Below are 23,419 nucleotides of genomic sequence, written 5' to 3' on the forward strand. Positions count from 1 at the left end.
CATCAACACGAATCTTGCTTGTAACATTGTACTATAGTCGAAATGAATCGAAACGGAATTATTCTGAACTATTTAAGCTAGATTCTGTAGATTTCTGTAGTTTATTATCCGCGATCTTTCCGAATTACATTAAAAGTCATTAGATAAAATTAGTATCGTTGTAACGTGCTATCCGTAAGAAAGAAAGAACGATACTGTTAACAGTGGACGTGAATAATAAATGTTTATGCAACAGGGAAACTTTAGACCATGTAATATGTTAATAAAACAAATACTTTTAGGTAGGGAAAGATATGGAAGGGTCATTTAACGTTAGATCATCCAATTGCAAAATTTCTATTATCTTTTGTTCTTTGTAATTTGATTGATCGATTTTTGACGATTTTGTTTATAATCATACAAAATAAAATAATATAATTTTAATATACCATACAAATAAAAATATTTATAAAGTTAACTCTATTTTTCATAATTCTGATGATAGATTTTCAAACAATTCAAAAAATCAAACATTTGATTATGTTCAAACAATTGATCGATTTAACGCGAGATGACCCAACAGTATATGCTATAATCACTGCCTTGCCTGACGTAATTGCATTGCTAATATGCCGACATTAAATGTGTCGGCGTTAAAAAAATGATTTTGAACAAGTAGCGAAAGGAACAAACTAATATTTTGCATCGTAAAAAACTCGTCGATTTTGTTTGTTTTGGAACACTCATTCGAGGAATTACAAACGAAAATCATCTGAAATCATCGTTGCTCTTCTGACAATATCTATAAGCAAAATAATATTATTCAAAATTATTACGCGATTATTATATCCAACTTGGAAGTGTTTTACAGATATCATAATTTATTCATAATCGAAGAAACAATAAAAGAAACAATTTATTTTCTACGTTATTTCTATAAACATAAAATTTGGGAAGAAAAATTTTCAATGATACAGGCCAGTCGTGCAATCATGTTGAATAATAGTGAATAATCAACGATTTTTATCGATCTACAGTGTTTCGTAAGATGCCGTTGTATCAGGTCAGAACAGGAGTGTGTAATAATTTTTTTATAATCAAAAGTAAGGTAAAAAAAAAAAATGTTCTTAATATTACTTAAGATAAGAGGCTCATCTCCATATTTTATTAAACACGCCATTAAGTATTTACGTATAGGATCGTTTGAGAAATTTTCCTAAGTGATCGTAGAGAAGAAAAAAAAATATTATAAGAACAATTTTCGGGTTTGAAAATTCTTTACCCGGTGTTCACGGTACATCTTACGAAATTCCTGTACAAATTTCGTTCCCACAATGCAGAGTTTATAACAAGGACATGAATAAAATTATTCGTTTGTACACAGTTTTCTCTTGTATAAATTATAAATGGATGGAATTATGTTCTCATAAATGTATGAAACAAAGTATGTACATACATACACACAGGTACACATATACAATCTTTTATTTACTCACATTCATTTAATCACACGCATACACATACACGCGCGCGTAGATAAAGAAAAGAGGAGATATCGAAGTTATATAGAGATATATATTTCATTTTCATTATACATATATATATATATATATATATATATATATATTTATTTTACATGTGACCGTGATTTTATAAAACGTGTGAAAATATTCAAAGAGCGCGCGCGCATATGAATTGTTTTTACGCGAGTTTTTTAAAAGATATTTGCCTGGTGTTTAGTTTTTTTATCTTTTCCTTTTTTTCGAAAATATTCCAGTCGAATCCATAAAAATATTATACTGCGTTTCACAAGTACAACACGCGCAATCTCTCTAGTTTCTTCATACTTTGGGAATATCTTAGGACGATTTATTCAAGATGAAAGATTTGTGTAAAAAAAGAAAAAAAAAAAAAAAATAGGAAAAAGTCCGTCGAACAAAATGAAATATCAAAGGAATCTTTTTTCGAGTTCGCTCGCTCGAGTTCTTATTATTTGCTCGAAAGGATGTGAAAAGAAAAAATACGTGTTATCTTTATCGTTCTCAGAAATTCGATTCGTCTCTTCTCCTTTCTCGACTCGTATCATTGATATCATAACACAATTTTCTTTCGAGAGAAACCTATTTAACGAGAGATAGAATCAACTTGTTATTCTCCAAATATATTCTCGATCCCAAACTTCCACATGATCTCGACACAAACTCAACGATACGAAAAGAAAAGAAGAAGAAACTTTCTTAATTCTAATAAGGAGACAAATACAGGACAAAAGTTATGGAAATTCGCGGAACGAAGTAATTAAAAATCACACGGAGAAATCGCGAGAGAGACGTGCCGGAGGGTAATTAAAAAGGAACGAAAGTGATAGTTTTTTCAGTGATACGAGGAGGTCGAGATGCTTTTAGAGCGTTTTAGAGCATAGAACTCGATGGAAGAAGGAAAAAAGATCGAGAGAAGAGGAAAAAGAAAAAAAAAGTAGAAAAGAAGAGATTGAATCGAAAAAAGGGAGGGAGAGAACTACACAATCGTATACGCGTCGTTCGATCAACACGCTTACAACTTGCATATACACTTACGCATATACACTGCTTGAACTGCATTCAGGGTAAGAAAGAAAAACGTGTCTCGAAAGGAGAAAGCATTATAAAGATAGGATCGGGTCGCACAGGAAGATGACCAAGGAGGGTTAGAAAAAAAGACGAAGAGAAGGAGACGGAGCGAGGAAGCGGAGGGGGAGGGAGAAAAAGGTGAGAGCGGGTGGTTCTCCTGGCGAGGATGGTAAAAGGTAAGCAGCGCGTATAGCGCGTGCGCTCGTCCGATACACCTAATACGCGCGCACGGATACAGATGCAACGGGGGTTACGTGGCGAGGAGAGGCGGCGGGGTTGGAACACCGGAGGGAGGCTCGCAAAACTCTGACGAGGAAGCGAGGAAACGAGAAAGCGAGGAAGTGAGCGGGGCGAGCGTAAGCGAGACGGGACGACAGTTGGAAACGTGAATGGGGAAGAGTGGAATAGAGACAGCGAGCCGCGACAGTCGATGGACAAAGAAGCGAGGATTCGCGAGGATCCTTGCGCGGTATGAGGTTTGCATGCCTAGCAGACGGCCCCTCAGTATCGTCCTACGTTCCGCTCGCGACGTGACCCTTCGACTTGCCGTCCTGATCCGCGCGCCATCCAAAACTTGCCTCCGTTTATACCGGCGTTATACCATTGTTGCACGCGCGACTGTTGCTCGTTGCTCTTCTTTTTTCTCTCTCTCTCTCTGTTTCCCTCTCGTTTTCACGCACCGTTCGCAGTGATACGATTTCCAAGGAGGGCGAAAGTATTACGTTTGTTTCGTCCCGTCACGGGTGATGAGTGCCGTTTGTCGTATCCTTGAACCGTTTCCGTCGGTAGGAATATCAACAAAGTGATCGAAGGAGAGTGACACGGAAGAGGGAGATATATTTGGATGTTACGCACGTACGTACTTATGCATAATCTTGATAAATTCAATTAGAGGGGTTTGATTCCGTTTGTTGTCGTATTAAATCGTCGCGTGTAAATGATAAACAAAGGGTGCAAGATTGTGTGCTTTCACAATTCTTCGAATAAATAATAAGAAACGTGCGATGTTGATGAATGAAATTATACGCGATACTTTTTCCTGTTTTGTCATCCTCTTTTTATATATATATATATATATTTTTTTTTTTAAGTATATATTATAATATGCGTAAGTAGGATAAGATAGCTCGTTAATGTTTTACGGTGTTGTTTATGTTTTTACGCTTCTGAAATTTAGAAAAGTACGAAGTGATATATAATTTAGACAAGTGATAACAAGTGATAAGTACAATCGTAGAAAAAACTATTACTGACCATACCTGATACACGAATAGATTGTTCTATAATTTATGTATGTACAGCAGATGTATTTGTATAGATGATATCAAGATTGTTTTATCGAATTTCACTGTTTATCTATTATCAATTTCATTTTTATTCTCGTTCGTCGTGTACTTTGTGACCGATTTTATCCGTCTCGTAGTAGAACCGTTTCACAGATCGTTTCTTACATACATTTTCTTCGATCGAAGTATCCTTGAATCGAGCCATTTCGTAGATCCAAACCCGGTCCAACCTTTAGTTTTGCGAGAGCAATAACGAATATTATATGTATACAATACAATGTATATATATATATCATTGCAGATGTTATTGTATATTGTAAGGAACGTAAAATTGAAAAAAAGAAAGAAAGAAAATACATAGCGGTGAAAAAAAAGGAAAAAAAAAAAAAACAGTGCGGTATGTTCCTCGATTGTGAAACGCACAAAAACTCTTATTTTTTTGGAATTCGAACGCATCATTGATATTGAAGAACGTTGGATGCGTATTCGAAGAAAAATGTACCGCTAAATTATAAAAAAAAAAAAAAAGAAAAAAAAATATACGATATTGATAGTATAAAAAAAAGATTAACGGATTAAAAGGAAGAATTTTTTAAATCGTCTCCCTCGCCTGTCCTATTCCTCTATTGTCGTTAATCCGTTTCAACGAGACTTCTCCTTTGTTTCCCGCTTTCATTGATATCCTATAGCGGGAATGAAAACTTTGTTGTTCTGTGCAGAAAGACCGGAAGATAGGAAGTTTATCAGTGCCTAGAATGGGCAAGGTATTATGGCTTTCGATCCATAATTAGGGCAATATCGATACGCGTCTGTTACAGTCTCGATTAATTATAATAAAATTATTTGCACGAAAATTTCTAAAATGCTCAGAGTTAATTTATTAAATTGGGCACAATTTATCAGAGTCGTTGTTTCGTTAAAATAATCCGTCCGAATATTTTTTGTTATTTTTACAATGGTATTTTCAATTATTTTGATCTTTATTTCTTTTCTTTTTTTTCCCCCTTGCGACAGGTAAGTTTACATCTGCCAAGTAAAAAATGAATGATATTTTTCGTCGATACGAAATTTAAAAAATTTAACGTTTCTTTTTTTTCAGTACTGACCCATTTTTCGTGACACTACTAGCGTGATGTAAACATCGGCTTATAAATACTAAAACAATATGACTCCGTCGAACAATATAATTATGACTGTGATTAATTAAACATAAAGAAAAAAAAAAAAAGGTTCCCATGGTCGACATTGCGTTGTATCTCACGATGGTGCACACTTGCACAGACTTGTATCTCCTCCGTAACGTCCTCACGCACGTCACAACCTATAAATTCACGAAATACACGCTTCCGAGTTCCGGTTTCCACGCGTAAAAAAAAAAAAAAAAAAAATCTAAATCCATCTCTTTTCTCTTCTTTTCTCTCTCCCCTTGTTACATTATTATACACACAGTAGTCCTTCTCGCGGAGAAAGCCGCGTGATTACGGATTAATAACATAAGATGCATTACTATGCTCAACGTAGATAGTGATGAATTAGCATTCGAAGACGTAACGTTTTAACGTTCCTGAGAAATTAATTGAATTGTTACGTGTATTACGTAGAAAGTAGCAGGTTCGTTGAGGGAGAACAATGTATCTTATGTTATGTGAAATAAATTTCATGCATGAAATAAAAATTTTTAATCGATACGGAAATTGTTTATCCATCTTTCATCTTGTAAACATATTTAATAAATTACGTTTCTTGTAACGAATAATTTTATTTCTTTAGAGATCGAAAAAATTCGTCCGATAATTAATCGAGAAAAGAAGAAAGTAAATCGACTAATTTCGTTTCTTTCCAATCCCTCGACAGTTTCTTTTTCACTGGATATAATATTTCATAAGTATCCTAGAAAATCATCCTCATTATTTCGTGATTACGTCCGTAATGGATAATCGCTGTAGCAAGCGCGATAGAATCAACGGAAAGTGTAGTATACATATATCAGGCGTGTGCTCGCTATAATTTCACTTGTGTCACAGTTCCTCTACAACCCTTCCTCCACCAGAGGAGGGGTGCTCGTATCGCACGCGAGAGAACGGAGGACAATTCTCTTCTTTCAGAAGAGAAGTCGTGAAAACAATCGCAATCGCATATGTGTGAAGCGGAGTTTGTTGTCCTGCGAGGTCGTAGATAGACCAGCACACTACTGTTCCACTACTGGCGAAAGTGGGCTCGTCTTCCGGATCAACGTCTCCTCGATAAATCGTACGAGTCGTTCGTTCGTTGCGCTTCCGTCTTCGCTGCTGATGCGCAATGCACTCGAGCAATCAAGTGCATTAACGCTACCTTGTCTTTCATGTTGAACTATCATATTTGAAATTAGATATATATTATCATTATTCGTGCAGCAATTATTCAAACTTGATTAAGCTCTTCTCTCGGAATGAATTTATTAAGAAAAGTATAATAATAAGATATAAATATTAAACGGAGAAAAATTATGTTTATATATTTAAGAGATTATTTAAGAGATTAAAGTGAAGTCTCCATTTCTAATAAGAATCACCGTTACTTTTCCTGCTATTAATTGCATAAAATTTAACACCTTATTATTATAACTATCTGAATTTTAAATCTATTCGAAGATTTATTTCTAACAAAATTTCCACTATTGTAAATTCAATATTATTTCTTTTCATCTAGCAGACGTATCATTAACTTACGAAAATGTAAATCTACGAAATCTTGCGACGATTGCAACGCTAAACACCCATCTGAAGGAGCAATCTGTAAAACCAAATGGAGAGATATCTCTTTCAAAGCTATTTCTCTCTCTCTCTCTCTCTCTCCCTCTCTCAAGTATTTATCATTATCGACGAAATAAGAAACGTTTCTCCGTTTCTATAGATAATCATGGCGCATTTATTATTTCGACATTCGCCTGGTCTTTTCGTGCGACAATCTCGTGGAAAATTACACGGCAAGCCCGGAATAAAATTCCAGGGTTGACGAGTTGCAACGACACGATTTCTTGCTTAAATCGTCATCGTATCATCGGATTGCGACGAAAACGCACTGTTCCGAGGGGAGATCGTGTCGAATCTTCCCCCACGGAAGATTCGCAGAGGCCGACGTGACTCAATATCGTTTGCCGTGGTCGCCGCCGCTTTCTAACATCTCTTGCCACGGGGGGGACCCCCACGGCTAATCAGATTCGTTCTTAAGATCTATCTGACGATCTTCCTAGCCGGCAAAGGAAGGCGTCGGTGACTGGCCCGAAATGACCTTTCCTCCTCGCCTCGGATCTCTCTAAACGCGGCCGGTGGATTGAAGCTCGTGGTGGCTCGAGGGTCAACCGATAAACCGGTGTTGCTGCGACGGTAAGAGACGTATGGTACCACTTCCGCTTCTCTCTCTCGAGAAAGAGAGAGAGAGAGAGAGAGATACGACCGAAAGTCTCTCCTCGTACGTACGTACGTGTCGGACATACGTATATTCGTGAACAGGATGTTTCATAAGATGCCGCTCCATAACGATCTCGAGCGTTCAGGTATTTCCTGAACCGAAAACACGGGTCCCCGCGTTCTCATAATGCACGTATCGAGAAGAGGAGATTTTTCATTTTTTTTTCTTCTTTCCTCTGCTTCGTTCGAGCAATATCGATATCGTTGATTTGTTATATGCAAACGCAAATATTTTTTCAAGATGATTATTTTTTGGCAAATGGATTTGAATAAAAGATAATTAAGGAAAAGGTGGATTATGGATATTTTTGAGAATCTTGTTCGATTTCGTATATATATATATATAAGATAGATAAGTCAACGAACTATAATTGGTGGGAAATTTGTCACAGAATTAGACGAGGATTGACGTAGTGTGAAACATTAATTTCGAGAAAGTGGAGCGAAGGAAACAAAAGGTGGATAATTTCGGTCGATTGCTTCATCTCTCTGTTTCCTCCTACATCTTTACATCTTCTGCAAATATTTTTTTATTTACACTTCGCAAAATCTCGAGCGATAGTCGAAATATCTTCTCGCGTTATCGGGATGAAAGAGGAGGAGGAGGAGGAGGAGAAGGATGAGAGAAGGCACGAAAACAAATAGCTTGGTATGAAAGGATTATAACACCAAAACTCAGTCACGAAAGAAACAACCGGTTACAAGAACTCTCCCATAATGAATACAATGCTTTACGTAAGGTATGGTACGCGCACACATGGGAAAAAAAACTTCAAAAAAACACGACGTTTTCCTTGATAAGGTCGGTAAGAAGAAGATATCAAATTCTTTTAATAATAAATAGAAGACAATGAGATGTAATCGCTTCATCTTTGTAAAAGAAAAAAAAAAAAAAAAAAATTCCAATTTGTTTCATAAGAAGAAATGCAGATTTCCTTTTTTTTTTTTTTCTTCTTTAAATTAACGGCTATATCGACACAAAGAAGAAATACAAGAGAGAAACAAAATTAATGGTTACTTTTATCTTCCGGAATCCTAAATGGAAAGGAAAATTTCTTCTTTTACACTATAACAAAATGCTTCGAAAAATGTTACGGCTGATTCATGCAATTATCTTCGCCATTATTCGCCTCAACGAAGCTGAACGAATGACAGAGAGGAGAAAGATCTCATTGCCTGTTTCAATTTTACAAATAATCTAAACAATGAACGCAAAAGACATAAATCTATTTTTACTCTTAACCTTACTTACTAGAAGGAAATATTCTTCTCCAAAATTCTTCCAATTTTAATAACAATTTGAAAAAAAATCATCTCGATCTATAATTAAGCAAAACAATTTATAATTGGTTAACGATTCATATCAGTTTCTTGACAACACTTTGAATAATTTCCTCGATAAGACGATGATGTATAATCAATTAATCAAGATGATTACTCGTACAACATTTTTTATAATGCAAAATTAATAAAATTAGATACAAATTAAAAACTTTAAGAAACAAGTATAATATTTAATAAGATAAATATAGAAAATGAAAAGATCGATATTTTCATTCAGTTTTTTTTTCACAATTTCACAATTCCCATTAATTTTCTACTTGCATTGACTTGTATGTATAATTGTTTCTTGTACAAATTTACGAATATACATAAAAAAAGGAATATTCGTTCAATGAAGTATTCTCGTCTCTTTTGACCAGCTCACGATCTATCTCTCGACTTTCTCGATTCAACTTCGTTAAGAAAAGTAATCTGTTTTCACGCAACACGCAGCCCGTGTTTGCGATAATATCTGGCGACTCGATTCGTTCATTCGATTGTTACCTTAACGCGATGCTCTCCCGTATCGCCTCGTTAGATTTCGAGCGTGCAAAGGTGAACAAAATAACCGGAAAGGAACGTGTGACCCAATGAAAGGAACCGTTGCTCCCCATTGTTCAATCACAAATTACAAATCCGATAATAACACCGTGATAATATTATCGATACGCCATCTACATTTAACCCACCTTCCTTTTAATTAATCGGGAGAAAGAGTTTTCTTTTTTTCTCTCTTCCTAAAATATCCGTTCAAATTTCAATCAAAAAAAAAACAACGAAAGAATTGAAAGAAGAAACGAAGAATACGCGTTAGATAGTAATAGAAATCGAAAACGAGGATTTCCATTGATTCTTCGTGGTAATTTTCGTGGAATCTGGGTGACTTTCGCGCGTATCCTCTTACTAAGGACGATATACAGCACCGAACGGCCGGTGTCGTTCGAGAAACTAGAAGGTTACCGGTTACTCCTGAAATAATTGCCTCCTTTGAATTAGCATTACAAAAGAGGAAGGCGGTACGTATGCGAGTACGCGCTCGTTAAGACGCCAAGTTTTATTTCGCTATCTGCCGGCTATTGTTTCAACATCGCGCTATCCGCCCGGGCCCTGTGTCCGCAAGCTTCCCTTCTCCAGCCAGCGATGCCTTTGGGACCGATCGCTGGAAACGCGAGATAGTATCCCTTATTAAGAATCCAATTTTTCAAGATTACGATAATTATGAAAGGAATTACGAGGGATACATCTTTATCAAAATAGAATTTTTTCAAAGAATCCAATAAATGATTATTAAAGTTACAATCTCGCGAAACAAATTATTTTGTAAATCCGTTTACGTGGTAGCTTACGACGAAAAAGGAAGAGAAAAATTAACACGAGGTGAAAGAATGACACTAATTGAAATCGAAACTGCAACCCTTGGAAGCTTGTTAGTAGACGCATACATATGTATACGTCGTGCGAACGGATCGAAAAAAAGAAAAGGAAAGAAAAAAGTCTCTCCAATTCTCGCACAGGTATCGTCGTCGGGAAGAAACCCAAGTTGCATTAAAAAAAATCGTGATCGTCGCTCGACAAATCGTAACCGTGATCGTGTACCCCTTGCTGATCGATCGATATCAATCAACGGAAATAAGACAATAATCCGGGAGGATCGAGTATGGACGGAGCAAAATGACAACGAGAGGTTCCTATCGGTCGCAGACTTTTGAGAGAGAGAAAGAGAGAGAGAGAGTGAAAGTACGTCATTATAATACTCATCGCGGTTTGCCCAAAGGATTAGCCATAAATTGCGCGTCGCATCAAATGCCAACAGGCAAGTTAATGACTACCGTAATCATTTTGAAAGTCCGGTGAATCGGTGAACCGTGAGAATGAACAAGATATTCTCTACTCGTCTTCGGGTGTTGCGTCACGCGTCGAGACGACGACAAAGAAAGAAAGAAAGAAAGAAAAAAAAGAAGAAGAAGAAGAAAGGGAAGGATAGGGAACGAGACGAACACGATACGGCTATTTGTTTCTTCCGACAACGAGGTTGACTCGCTTTCGTGTTGTCGATTGTTGAATGTCACCGAGCCACGGACACTCGGTGGCCGATCGTTTATACTCATCACGGATCACCAGGGTATAATGGGAACCCCATTACCACGGCCAGGGATTTGATTAGGATAATCGATTTCACGGGTAATCGTGGGGCAACGTTTCTCGAGTCCGAGTCGTTTTATTATCGCGATCGAGGCACGTCTTTCTCCTCGGTGAGACTCGAGTCGGCCGTTTATCACTGATTGACGCGTATGCACGATGAACGCGAACGATTGCGAATCACGAAGGAGGAATCGCGATGAATTTTATTTCCCCTCTTCTTTTTTATTCGTTCGCTTCTCTCTTTTTTTCACGCGAAGAGAAATTGTTCAATTTTTTCCGAGATATGAGTCGAGAGATTCGAAGAGATAATTTACTTATTAGAGTTGGAGAAATGATGAATACATAGTAGTAGAGGGATTATCGATCGCAAGTTCAAGCGATATTTGTTTCGAGTGATTCGATAAACTATTTACATACGATTATAAATTCAATACGATTGATATAAAATATGAATTATTAATACATTACGATTTATATTATGCAGTTATGTAAATATATAATTATATTATTATAATTTTGAATACATTTGTAATCAAGTATCTATTTTATTCAAGTATAATTTTATAATTTAATTTCCATTACCACTATGTTGAAGATTTGACAAAGATATAAATTTTTTATTATCACGAGGATGAGTAGTTATAAAATATGTTACCGCATAAATCTTAAGAGATTATTATCGTGATTGAGCAAAGTTCTTGGTATTTTATTTATTAATAGTTCATGGGATGCTTACGTTACGAGGTATAAACGATTAAATGTCATCTCTTCGTTAAAGTTTTGTTTTATGCGCGAATGTTTCTTATTAAAATTATTTTTTGATTGGATATAAAAGATTCAATTTATAATATTTATTCAATTTAAATAATCAATTTAAAAGTTTAAGAATAACTTTTATAAATACTTTGCTTTATTGATCGAAATGAACGAACGAATGCTTGTTATTTAATAGTGAGAAGCGTTCCTTCGGAAGCCGAAATAGCTCAGTTGGGAGAGCGTTAGACTGAAGATCTAAATGTCCCTGGTTCGATCCCGGGTTTCGGCAGATGACTTTTTTTTCATTGGAAAACTCGTGTTTTACATTTTCATTCGTTTGCACGATTGTTGCTTAATATTTTAATGCTTATTAATCAATATTTTTCATGTAACTTTTATCTATATTATAAAATGAGATAATAATTATTCAAACATTATAAGATATTAGATTTGTATTACGAAGATATAAAAGAAATGTAAAAATGTCAAGTTTTTTTTTTTATATTTTGTTTCAGAATCGTGCACAAAAATTTATCCAGAATGGCATGCCTTGAAATAATCATATTTTTATGTAAGTAGAGATTTTTTTTCTTTTTCAGATTATATTTGATCCATAGAATAAACATTACGTTAGTGTTGCTTGAATATTAAACAATAAAATGAAAAATATCATTTTAGAAACATAAATCTCATCGATTTTTTAATACGTTACTCGGTTTTACAGGTTCAATGATCACTTTTATGGTCAGCAATTGCGAAACAGAGGTGATTATGATTTTTCATACATATTTACCATGTAATTATGTATACTTACTATATTTAACTATTTATGTTTACCTCTCTTTTATTTATATTATCACAATTACATTAATATACAAGACAAAATTCCAATTTTTTCATTTCTCCTTTGAAAAACTGTTATTATTAAAAAAAAAAAAAAATCAGTATTTCAACTAATATATTACCCTTTTTTTACTACGAGTTAAATTTAAACTTTTAGTCAGAAAATAGTAACGAGAAGGTAAATTTGTCCAAGTTCCCGTCAGAGTCGGATTTATCCAGCCTAGAAGCATCGTTAGAGAACGAAGGATCGTTGAGAAAAATAGTGAAAAGACTGGCACCTGAGAAGAATGGCGAGTACCAAATTTATCAAGGTTCCTAACCAATAATCTTATACTAACTCCTAAATGTACCGCAATTTACACTACTCTCTTCTCGTTCCATCTCTAAAGTACTTTCTTCGCCTTTCTTTCCCAGTCTTCTTCGGAAATGTGGATCTTCTCAAGGAATGGCTCAAAGGAGCGGGTATTATTAATAATACTGCATAAGTACACAACAGCCGCTTTCTCTTCCAGCTTCCTCTCATCCAACTAGAATAAAACGCATGCGTTCAGTTAGTTAGTTAGTTAGCTAGTTATTTTTCTTATTTTTAAACCGATCAACGTGACAACGTAATAACATGGAAATCAGGAAATTAATATCGCTCGATAGAAAATGAAACGAGATCGCGTCGTCGAACATTGATATCGATTTGAATTTAAACTCGATTTTATTATTATTATCGTTTTCTATGTATTTGTATAATAATAATAATTATTATTGTTATTATTATTATTTTAACTCGAACGAGAATATTATATATTTCAAATCAATCTTTATATATTTTTTCCGAATTTAATAATAATAATTTTTTTTTCAACGAAATGAATATTATTTTTACAATTCGCCTCGGTTTGCATGAAAAATATATATTTAGCTTGCACGAGAGCCGACAAATGAATGAATGTGAAAAAAAAAAATGTTCCCATATTTCTTGCTGAGAGATTAAACGTCAGCGAATTTTTTTTTCGAAAAAAAAAAAAGAGAAAAAAACGTGACGATCAAGCCACAATGAGATCTTGCTCTTTTAATTTAGGCGTGACAGGACAGCCCGGAGTAGACTTTCCAGCATTCACGACAATCCCAGCCACTTCGTTCAGCTGTCGCGGCTTGAAAGGTGGTTACTACGCGGACTTGGAGACAAATTGTCAAGTGAGTAACGAATAGCTTAAATATACATCTTGCCGCAACGTAATTGTTTTAATCAAACGCGGGATTCCACGTTACGAAATCGCGACGCGTTTGTTCCGTGAATATCGTAATCGGGCAAACGATGAATAGAGTGTTTAAAATTTCTTAGGATATATTATCAAACTTTCACCTAGAAAAAAGAAAAGAAAAGAAAAGAAAAGAAAAGAATATCTTCCTTCGATAAAAAGCCTTTCTTCGAGCCTTTATTCGAAGCGTAGAATTTTCAAATGAGAAATCACGCTACTTTGAAAAGAAAAAAAAAAAAACTTGAAGAGAAAGAAAAAGAACAACGATAAGCTACGACGAATCGTGAACGAAGAATCCTTTCTGTTCAGGTATTCCACATCTGCGACAATGGCCGGAAGATATCGTTCCTCTGTCCCAACGGTACCATCTTTCAGCAATCGCAGTTGATTTGCGATTGGTGGTTCAAGGTGGACTGCAGCAAATCCACCGAGCTGTACGAGCAGAGCAGCGAGCAGTTATTCGACGAGGAGAGAAGGCGAGGGGAGGCGAGCCGGGCGAAATCGAGATTCGACTATCAGCAATCGATCGAGCAGCCAACAGATCGCGACCAACGGGACGATTACTACGACGTTCAAAATCTTAGCTACGACGGGAAACAGAACGGGAGGATCAAACCTTACGAGGAGCCCCCCCCAGATAACCAGCTGCAATCGAACAGGGAAAGGATCAAATCCTCCCGCCACTTTGACAATAATCTCGGCCGGGAGTCGAACGCGCAAAGAGACAACGATCAATTGTTCGGGTTTCAATCCAGCTCGAAGCAACAATTCGATCAATTCGCGAGGAATACCGAGGAAGGGAACGTGAACAGGTATTCGACCACGAGCCAAGATCATCGCGCTGCCTCGAAAAAGACTCAAAATTACTACGTGACCAATAGAAACTCGAATGCCCAGCGGGACGATAAAGGGAGTCTGAAGAGATTGAAGTTGAAAGGTTTGGCCGGCAGAGGTAATTCGTCGTTTGCCGCCTCCCAAAGGGTGACCCCTGCTTACACCGAGTCGACCACGTTCAGGGGAAGCAATACGAACAGCCCCGCGAAAGAATCGCAGCAATTTGCGGAGAGCGCGGCTTTCGTTGGGAATCGTGGGAATCGGTACAACGAGAACGGTGGAAACACGCATCACTATTACTATCAATTTTACGTTAATCGGGGCGACTCCACCACGAGAAATCCTAATTACGAGCCGACCGTCCGGGGACAGGACAACGAAAACGACGCGTCCACGAGGAGAAACGATTACCCGCGCTCCTATTACGAGACGACCACGCAATACCCGACACCCACAGGGACCACTACCCCCTACAACGACGAGATCGCGACGGAGAGTAGCCTCTCGACGAACTCGTTCGCCAGCCTCGATACAACCCGATCAACCGAATCCCTTCGATTTACCAACTACGATTATCGCGGTAACCAGAGGATTGTGGGCGGCAACGTTCGAAGCAGCTTCGTCGATAAAAATCACTACAATAACAGGGAATCTAATAGAGTGGGTAACGTAGGAACGATTCCTCCGACCACTCGTTCCTACGTGACCACGGATCGTCAAAACACCGTGACACCGAGCTCTCCCCAACAAAGGTACCAGTCGTCCACGTCGACCGCGTCTTTTCGTAGCAATAATTTTGTCCGCGGCACGGAGAGGCCGATTGATAGTCGATCGAATGGATTAAACGGCGATACGAAACCGAGCGGGAAGAACCCTTCCACGGTTTCGCCAGGTTATCGACAAAATTTCATCACCACCACCGAGAAACCGTTCAGGACGACGTCGATTTATCAAGAAAATACGCAGAAAGATCTGAGCCCTTACGATACGAGCTTCACGTACAAACAGGGCAAAGTGATGTCCACTCTGGGTCCCTACGTCCCGTTTACCAAGAATTACGCGTACACCTCGGCAACCAGCACCACCACCTCCAGACCCAGCACCCTCTACACCCCCACGGTGCCCGCTTACACCACGGTTCGCGCAACGTCGAAAACTTCCACGCCGAGATCGAAACATCCTGCGTCGGATAAAGGCAAGACGAAGGAATCGTCCGAGAGGGAGCACGTGTTAAGCATGCTCAATTCCCTGAAGAATCTGGAGCACAGCGTGCCCGCTCTGTCGGACGCGTTCAAAGAGAGAGCGACCAATGTTTCCGTTCCCCCCGATCCGTCCACCCTGCACTCCCTGGCGCTCTATTTTTCCACGGCCACCGAGAACTTCAATTCGAACGAGACCACGGACTCGACGTTGAACGTAGGATCCGTCGATGATGCGCAGAGATCGATCTTGCTTTCGGGAAAGAGCGGAAATGGGACGGTGCGAGTGCCGACCAGCCTTCTCACCCGACACACCATCGATTCGTACACGGAATTGTTCCGATTGAACGAGGGTGCGGAGATCGGCAACGGATCGACGAGCACGGATTTGGATAATAACAGTTACGAGGAGGAGGACGACGATCTGGAGCTTCAACAAAGCGGAGGGTCGTTGGACGATCTTCGAAAGTCGAACGGGACCAGACTTCGGGAATTGGCACAGGTGTTCACCCACGCTCTGTCCGCGTATCTGCTGGATCCGGACACGTTCAAGAAGGTGTTGACCGAGATCAGGCCGACCGAGCCATCTCGAACTACGCTGGAAACGACCGATCTATGGGCTACAACCACCACTCCTTATCCCGGCCAGGAGGAGGAGACGAACGAAGACGACGAGGGTTCGTCTCTGGGCAGGGAAAAGGACGAGGTTTTAGACTTCTCGGACGACAGTAACGATATCAGGCAGAAATTGACCACCACCACTTATCCCACTACGACCACCTTCGAATTGCCCAGCACCACAGCGGAGCGAGAAAATATTTACGAGACCTTGAGCACGTTGCCAAATACATATTACACCACGTCGAGAACATCTGCCCAAGATTTCTTCGAATACAGCACGAGCTTGGTATCGTTGAATCCTCCCGTGTCTGGTAACTATTTCGAGAGTTCCGTGCCACCGACAGAGAGTTTACAGGAGTTTACGGAAGAGGCGAACACCACGCCGAGCGGATTTCACAATCGGAACAACGAGATAGACAAAGGAAGCGTCGAGTCGACGGAGGGACTCCCTTCTTTCGACGAGAGTCAAAATCGAGTCGGGGGTTTCCAAAATAACAGCGCCACGACGACCGAGTCGTACACGGATAAGATATCGTTCCTCACCACTCCTGTAAGCGACAATTACGTCGTCTCGCCGACGCCTCTACCGCCATCCATGTTCGTGCACATGGTTACCTACAACTGGAACAAGAAATCGACGAGCAAAAAGCCGGAGCAACAGCTGAGCCCACCGTTGTTCGACGCCCGTTCTCAAGGGTCGATTCGAAAGGGGAGCGAGAAGATCGCCGCGTCACCGAATTATCCCAGCGCATCCACGCACAAAGTGCGCGCGACGACCCTCGCCTCGAATTACGAGACGTCGACCGAGCAACCCTCGAAAATCCCTCGAAAAGAAAAATCGTCGTTGATCGAGGCAAAAGTTGCGATTTCCCTGCCGACGTCGCGAAACACTTACACGAAATTCAGGAATCCTTACAATCGCGTGGACATCGAGACGACAACCGAGAGAGCGACGCCCACGACAACCCTTCCAACCGAACTCCCCGCGACAACAACCGTGTCCAGCGTCTACGAGACTACGACGTTTTATTCGAACGATTCTAACGAATCGACGAGTCGGAAGAAGGAGGAATCCAAAGGGTTGGACAACGATCATTGGACTTCGTCACCGGCCGTCACCCGTCTGTGGGAGACGTCCGTGTTCGTCGATCCTCAAAGGATCAACTACGATTTGGAGTCGGATCTCGAGTCGACGGTGTCCACGGGGACGCAGTTCAGCGTCACGGACAGTCGAGAAAGACTGATTGAATACGGGAACACGCCCTACTTCGACGACTACACGTCGATCAGTTCGGACGAGTCGACGTCCACGGACGTCGAGGATACGTCGGTTTCCATGCAAAGATCGTCCAGGGACAAGGATTCGCCCACGACCTTCTCCCTTCTTCCAACCTCGTTCACGGAGAACACCGTGACCCCGAAGCCGTTGATCACCACGCGATCCAGCATCACCACCACGATAACGTCCTCCATCACGTCGACGAAATCGTTGACGGGACAACAACAGGGCGGCTTGGTGACCCTGCTTCCTTACGCCACGAGCGAGTCGAACGGGACTCGAGAGAACGAAATCGCGGAGAAATTGTTCGGCAGATTGAACGCTTCGAGCACCGATACGTTGATGAGAGTGATGAAACAGGCGGACAATAACGAGACCGTTCGACAACTCGTCCTGCTCTTGATACGGCATTGCAACGATCCGGCCAACAACACGCTGCAACGGGAGAAGGAGGAGCTGTTGAACGCGCTGCTCAGATTGCCCGTGAACGAATTCTCGTCCGAGGAGTCGAAAAACGTGGTGGCGGAGATCAATCAGCTCAATCTGCCCGCCGTTAAGCCGGTTAATTACGCGAGGAGCGGTTCGACCGCGCCGCCGTCCATTACCGAGCCGGCTGTGACCACGTTCAGGAGTAGGAAGAACCGTAAATTTCGCTCGACCACGGAAAATTCGGCCAATATAGGGAGACGATCGGAGAAACTGTCGGAGGAGAGCAACTCCCTCCAGGAGGACGAGAGCTTCGTGTCCGACAACAGGGCGCTCGAACTTCTTAGATCGTTGTACACTATAGCCACTAAATGGGGGTGAAATTGTAGGATACGATTCGTGGCGAGGGTCGTTTTAGCGTGGACTAGGCTTCGAAGAAGATGAATTCGTGTCTTTTTTTTTTTTTTCTTTTTTTTTTTTAAATTATTCTCGTTGTTCCACATCGTATCGGTTTGTTTGGAATCGATCGATCGTTCAAAAATATATTTGTCCCGATGATAATTTTGAACGGTTGATCGATTTTGAACGGACTATAGACGCATTAGATAATCCGAATTGATCTTCTCTCTCTCTCTTCTTAATCTTGGATCATCTTAGATCCATCAATTTTTTCCGGCTCGATGAGAGAAAGTTAAATTTCAATTACGATACGAAATTGGAAGATTTTTACGGGTGATGGGAATACAATACGTGTTTAATTATTATACGATGGAAATATCTCTTCTTTAAATTTTATATACGCACGGAATCTTTTCAAATAATAAAAAGATAAGAAGTTAGTTGATGAACGACGAAACGACTCCCGATTAATTTCGCTTGAATCGTGCGTCACGGACGTGGGAATAATGAAATTCTTTGGAACTCGTTCGTTAGATTGTAAATTAATTATATATCTAGTAATTGCACCTGATCGTTAACAGTATTACATCGCATATCGCGTACACTTGTATCATAATCGTTGTACACCCTTTGTTGAATAAATAAGGATTTCGATGTTCTATGATAAATCCGACAACTTACCCTCCACGCGAGACTTTATCCATATCTTATATTTATATGCGTTGATGTTGTGGTTTTTGCGGTTTACAAAATTTTAATCGTTATGAGGAAAACGTGGAACCTTATATCGTAGATTACTTGGAATCGCTTTAAATCTTGGTGCTGGTATGTTTTTTTTTGCATCTTATCTTAAAAAGTAACAAGTTCGAAGATACGAGGCCCTTGTTAAACGTAAATAAATTTAAATAAATTTGTAAAATCTTTTTTCTTTTTTTTTATTTCAGTTTTTCTTCCGTTTTATCCGTTTTCTAAAATAAAATAACATGATCGATTCGATAATAACATTGAACAACGATGTCTATGTCTTTGTTTCAAGATCTATTATTTTTTTTAATTGTACTTAATGTTTTTAATGAGTATTCAAATCGATGCTTATCACACATTACCGGTCGATATAACTCGAGTTGACAAAATAGATATTATCAGACATTATGTAAAATATTTGTACAGAATGTGAATAAATAAAAGAGGGTTTTGTTAATGTTTATCCCCTTTTCTCGTCTTTTTTTCTTTTCCTTTTATCGATGACAGTTCATTAATCATCTGCGACGTCGTGTATGATCAAAACCCGCAATACAAAATAATCTCCATGATATAATCGAATTCCATTACCTGGAGATCATTACCTGAGATACGTATTGGCAAACACATGTGTAAAGTGTGTTTCACTAGAACGTGATCGTAATGTTGAAAAATCCTGTCTTCACGATATTTTTTTTCTCCACATTTTTATTCGTCCAAACGTGTTCCTCGATCCAATCTAAATACGAATAAATCGCGGTGTAAACACCCGGGGCGGGTGAACCGCAAGTATTGCCGAAAGCTGTGATTCCAATTACGCTATCACCTCTTTCGCTCATCATTAACAATGGGCCCCCACTGTCTCCTTGACAAGCGTCCGCCCTTCGACTGGAATTATTGTCTATAGCACAAATGAAATTGTCGTCGATGCCATTGGGTAATCTCGGATGCCCCATGTAGTGTTTTTCGCATTCTTCTCTACTCACAATGCTGTGATATTTGAAACAAATATTATAAATAGAAAAGTTTCATTATAATTTTAATAATTTAAATTTGAAAAGACAATAATGTTTGAAAAGACAATAATGAAAAAATATTTAAAAGACACGTCTATCTCAAATTTTCTTAATTTAATATTTAATTAAGAATTTTGATTGGAAATTATTAAAGATCATTTTGCTTCACCTGAGACTAGGCGTCTTTCTCAATTTGACAGAATTCTCGGCATCGAAACTCGTAGCGCCCCATCCAATCACTATTAAAGATGTCCTCGGTGTTATCTTCAACGATCTTAAGGACTTGGTTTGAAGACAAATAGGCTTAGTCGTTTTCGAAACCTGTATCTTCGTTTTCAGCCTCAAAATAGCGACGTCGTTGTATTGCGTACTGCGTTTATACTTCGGATGACATATTATATCGCTTATCGGAATTCGTTGCACGTTCGATTCGATACTTCGTATATCTTCGTTTCCTAATCGTACCTGAAACAACGCGTAAAAGTTTAATAGAACAGTTCATTCCTAATTTGATTTGGTTTTTAGTTTCAAATCTTTCAATAATACTCACTTCGATCGGTACTTTCTCATTTATATTACTGACACAGTGCGCCGCGGTCAATACATACTGAGAAGATATCAAACTACCTCCACAATTATATTTGATAGGTTCGGAAATGTTGTCGTTTTGATATCCCAAAGCCACTACGTATGGAAATTCACTGGACATAGCCAATTTTCCATTAAATATGTGAAAAGACAAATTTTGTTCCTCTTTTGTTGTTACATTATTGCCGTATTCTTGACAAGCTGAAAATCGTGTTATTGTAATAAGTGGAATGAACGATTTAGTTAAAAATTATGTGTAATGATTACTTAGATCTATAGAAATATAAATCACGAACTAAATATGAATTAAAATAAATCATTAAATGACGTTGGTTCTCTGAATAAATAACCTCTTCAAAAAAACTGTATTCTTTTCGATAATACGTACAATTTTATTTTACGTATTATTTATAAATTTTCAACTAAAAAAAAACCGATTATTTAAATTTTAAATGAGGCATGCAAATCACTTTATAACAGTTGATTTATATGCATTATATGGTAACGATGTTTTGTCAATGAATATACTTTTCATCATACTTTTATGCATTTTTGTATTTTATTTCAAATTCGATTAAAATATATGAAATTTGATATTAAGATAATTAATTCTCATTGAATTTTCTTCTCGTTCTTTCTTTTTAAAAATAAACGTTTAAAAATTACGATATTATTTTATAAAATAATTATAGTAACAAATTATTTCTGAAAATTAATAAAACTAATTCTGATACTTTGATATTCCCAAACATTAATTATTATCTATAGATTTGTTTACGTGTACATACATTTTTCACATATACGAATACACGATATAAGCGTGAATTTATATATCGTATGATAGCAATTATGTCATAAATTACTAAACTTTCACGTTATAAGCATTTCTAGAATATCTTCTAAAAATAGCGCCAAAATATAAACTTCCTCTATCGATCTTTGATAGTAAAATATCGATACATCCGAAGAATAATTATAAAAAATAGATTTGATAAAAATTTATTAGTGATTCGCAATATAATATTCGAATTAATATTTTACTATTAAAGTTTCAATCTAAATTATATATTCATTCATATAATCATTCAGAAGTCAAACTGATCAACTTTATTTTATTTTTTTGAAATTTTAATAACCTATAATGACTCAATCTACTTTTATCTTAATGAATTGATTAGATTGCCTATGACTCATTCGATATTTTTTTGAGTAATAAACGCTCATACCAATATCAGCCGGACGAGGCAACACCATTCTTTCGAAATTCACTGTAGGACAACAAACGATCTCGGTAAAATCAGAGAATCCGCATCTTCCTGTTGAAGTTGAATCCCTTATGCCTCGTTGCACTTCTCGTATTCTCATTGGACAATCCGTTAATTTCTTGCAGATGCCTGTCTTACCATCTTCCAACGTACATTGACTCCCTTCTAATAGAAACGAAGAGAAACAAGAAATATATAATATTCGTTTTATTCTTTCGTGACATTATCACATTAATCTAAGATGTGAGTATACACTGAGATATAGGATATTTTAAATTTATATTTATCCTTTTTTTAACGTAACAACAATATTACACAATATCGAACATGATTCGTAATATAATTTGTTATAATTTGTCGAAAAAAGAATTTTTGAATTTATGATGCACAATGATGCAACTATAACGTCACAAAAAAACACACGAAACATCTACGTAGTAGGTATATCTAAATATTTTGTTTGCATCATGGAATACCGAATTCACGAGGACCAGTTCGTTGTATTCGTTGTAATGATACACGTGCCTTTGTGACGAAGAACAAACAGTCCATCATAATTCCAGTCAACAAAATTCACGAGAGAGAAGAGATCCAGATTTCGTTTTTTCTTTCTTTTTTTTTTTAGAGAATTCAAGTGGATAAAAGTAACTTAAAACAAAGTCCATGAAAGAGAACAGATATTTTTTATCCAGAAAAAACTGGATAAAAACCGTCTATCGGTATTCATGACGAAATGTCTTCTTAAACAAGATGATTTACAAATTTTGATTTTTTTGATTACATATCGTTTGGCACGAAGATAATCATACAAATGATATATGCACATTCACATTTATTCATACTCGTCGTAGAAAATTTATTTACCGTAAAGTTCGTCGTCGATCGCGTACGATAGAATGACAAGAAGTGAAACGAAAATTACGCTCGATAGAATGTGGTTGCACATTTCCTTGATAATGAAAAATAACGCGAATAGAAATAAAACGTTGTTGATAAAACGTTATTGATAAACGTTGTTAATGCGCGTGGCGTGCAGTTCAAGACTAAACTGATGGTCAAGCAAACTCGAGTCCATAACCATGAATCAGGCAGAAAGGAAAGATTCGTAGAAATATTGAAGCGTGTCAATTTCGATCTCAAAGAAGAGAAAAAAAGGAGGAATAGAATATCAAAACGAAAAAAATAATGGATAAGTATACTACAGCGATTAATATATTACGTGTCCGCCGTTTTTGCCGCGAACCGGATTTGAACAATACAATGAAACTTATGTGCAATATTTTACGATTCTTGAATTTTCTTTTTCTTTTTCTTTCTCAATTCAATAAATCATTAATGACGTACAAAGTTGTGTACAATTGTCCATACGATTAATCTTCATTTAAGAATTATATCACAAAAAAAAAATATA

The 23,419-nt window shown here is 37.8% G+C and overlaps 2 protein-coding genes and 1 non-coding gene across 7 annotated transcripts; 2 read left to right on the top strand and 1 right to left on the bottom strand.

Annotated features, from left to right (window-relative positions):
- Positions 1-1,362: 1,362 nt before the first annotated feature.
- On the top strand, positions 1,363-19,579 carry LOC412088 (mucin-12). Of its 3 annotated transcripts, none has more exons than XM_006571579.3 (7): positions 1,363-3,443; positions 12,060-12,115; positions 12,269-12,309; positions 12,545-12,698; positions 12,802-12,849; positions 13,460-13,575; positions 13,950-19,579. In XM_006571579.3, exons 1-7 carry the CDS (start codon positions 3,433-3,435, stop codon positions 18,378-18,380), a joined length of 4,857 nt encoding a protein of 1,618 aa, XP_006571642.2. In that variant the 5' UTR covers positions 1,363-3,432; the 3' UTR covers positions 18,381-19,579. The 3 variants fall into 3 exon arrangements, with proteins under 3 accessions (XP_006571642.2, XP_016767435.2, XP_395554.4); XM_016911946.2 differs by having other exon boundaries at positions 12,581-12,698; XM_395554.5 differs by lacking the exon at positions 12,802-12,849 and having other exon boundaries at positions 12,545-12,677.
- Positions 11,761-11,833, top strand: TRNAF-GAA. Its single transcript has one exon. It is a non-coding gene; the product is annotated as a tRNA-Phe (tRNA).
- On the bottom strand, positions 18,469-23,378 carry LOC725154 (serine protease snake). Of its 3 annotated transcripts, none has more exons than XM_001121032.5 (5): positions 22,873-23,378; positions 21,970-22,173; positions 20,706-20,944; positions 20,325-20,620; positions 18,469-20,129 (listed from the first exon to the last, which is right to left on the bottom strand). In XM_001121032.5, exons 1-5 carry the CDS (start codon positions 22,952-22,954, stop codon positions 19,787-19,789), a joined length of 1,164 nt encoding a protein of 387 aa, XP_001121032.2. In that variant the 5' UTR covers positions 22,955-23,378; the 3' UTR covers positions 18,469-19,786. The 3 variants fall into 3 exon arrangements, with proteins under 3 accessions (XP_001121032.2, XP_006571637.2, XP_006571638.2); XM_006571574.3 differs by lacking the exon at positions 22,873-23,378 and adding an exon at positions 22,485-22,856; XM_006571575.3 differs by lacking the exon at positions 22,873-23,378 and adding an exon at positions 22,534-22,854.
- Between the last annotated feature and the right edge of the window lie 41 nt (positions 23,379-23,419).

Source organism: Apis mellifera, linkage group LG1, assembly GCF_003254395.2.
Source record: "Apis mellifera strain DH4 linkage group LG1, Amel_HAv3.1, whole genome shotgun sequence".
Classification (NCBI taxonomy): Eukaryota; Metazoa; Arthropoda; class Insecta; order Hymenoptera; family Apidae; genus Apis; species Apis mellifera.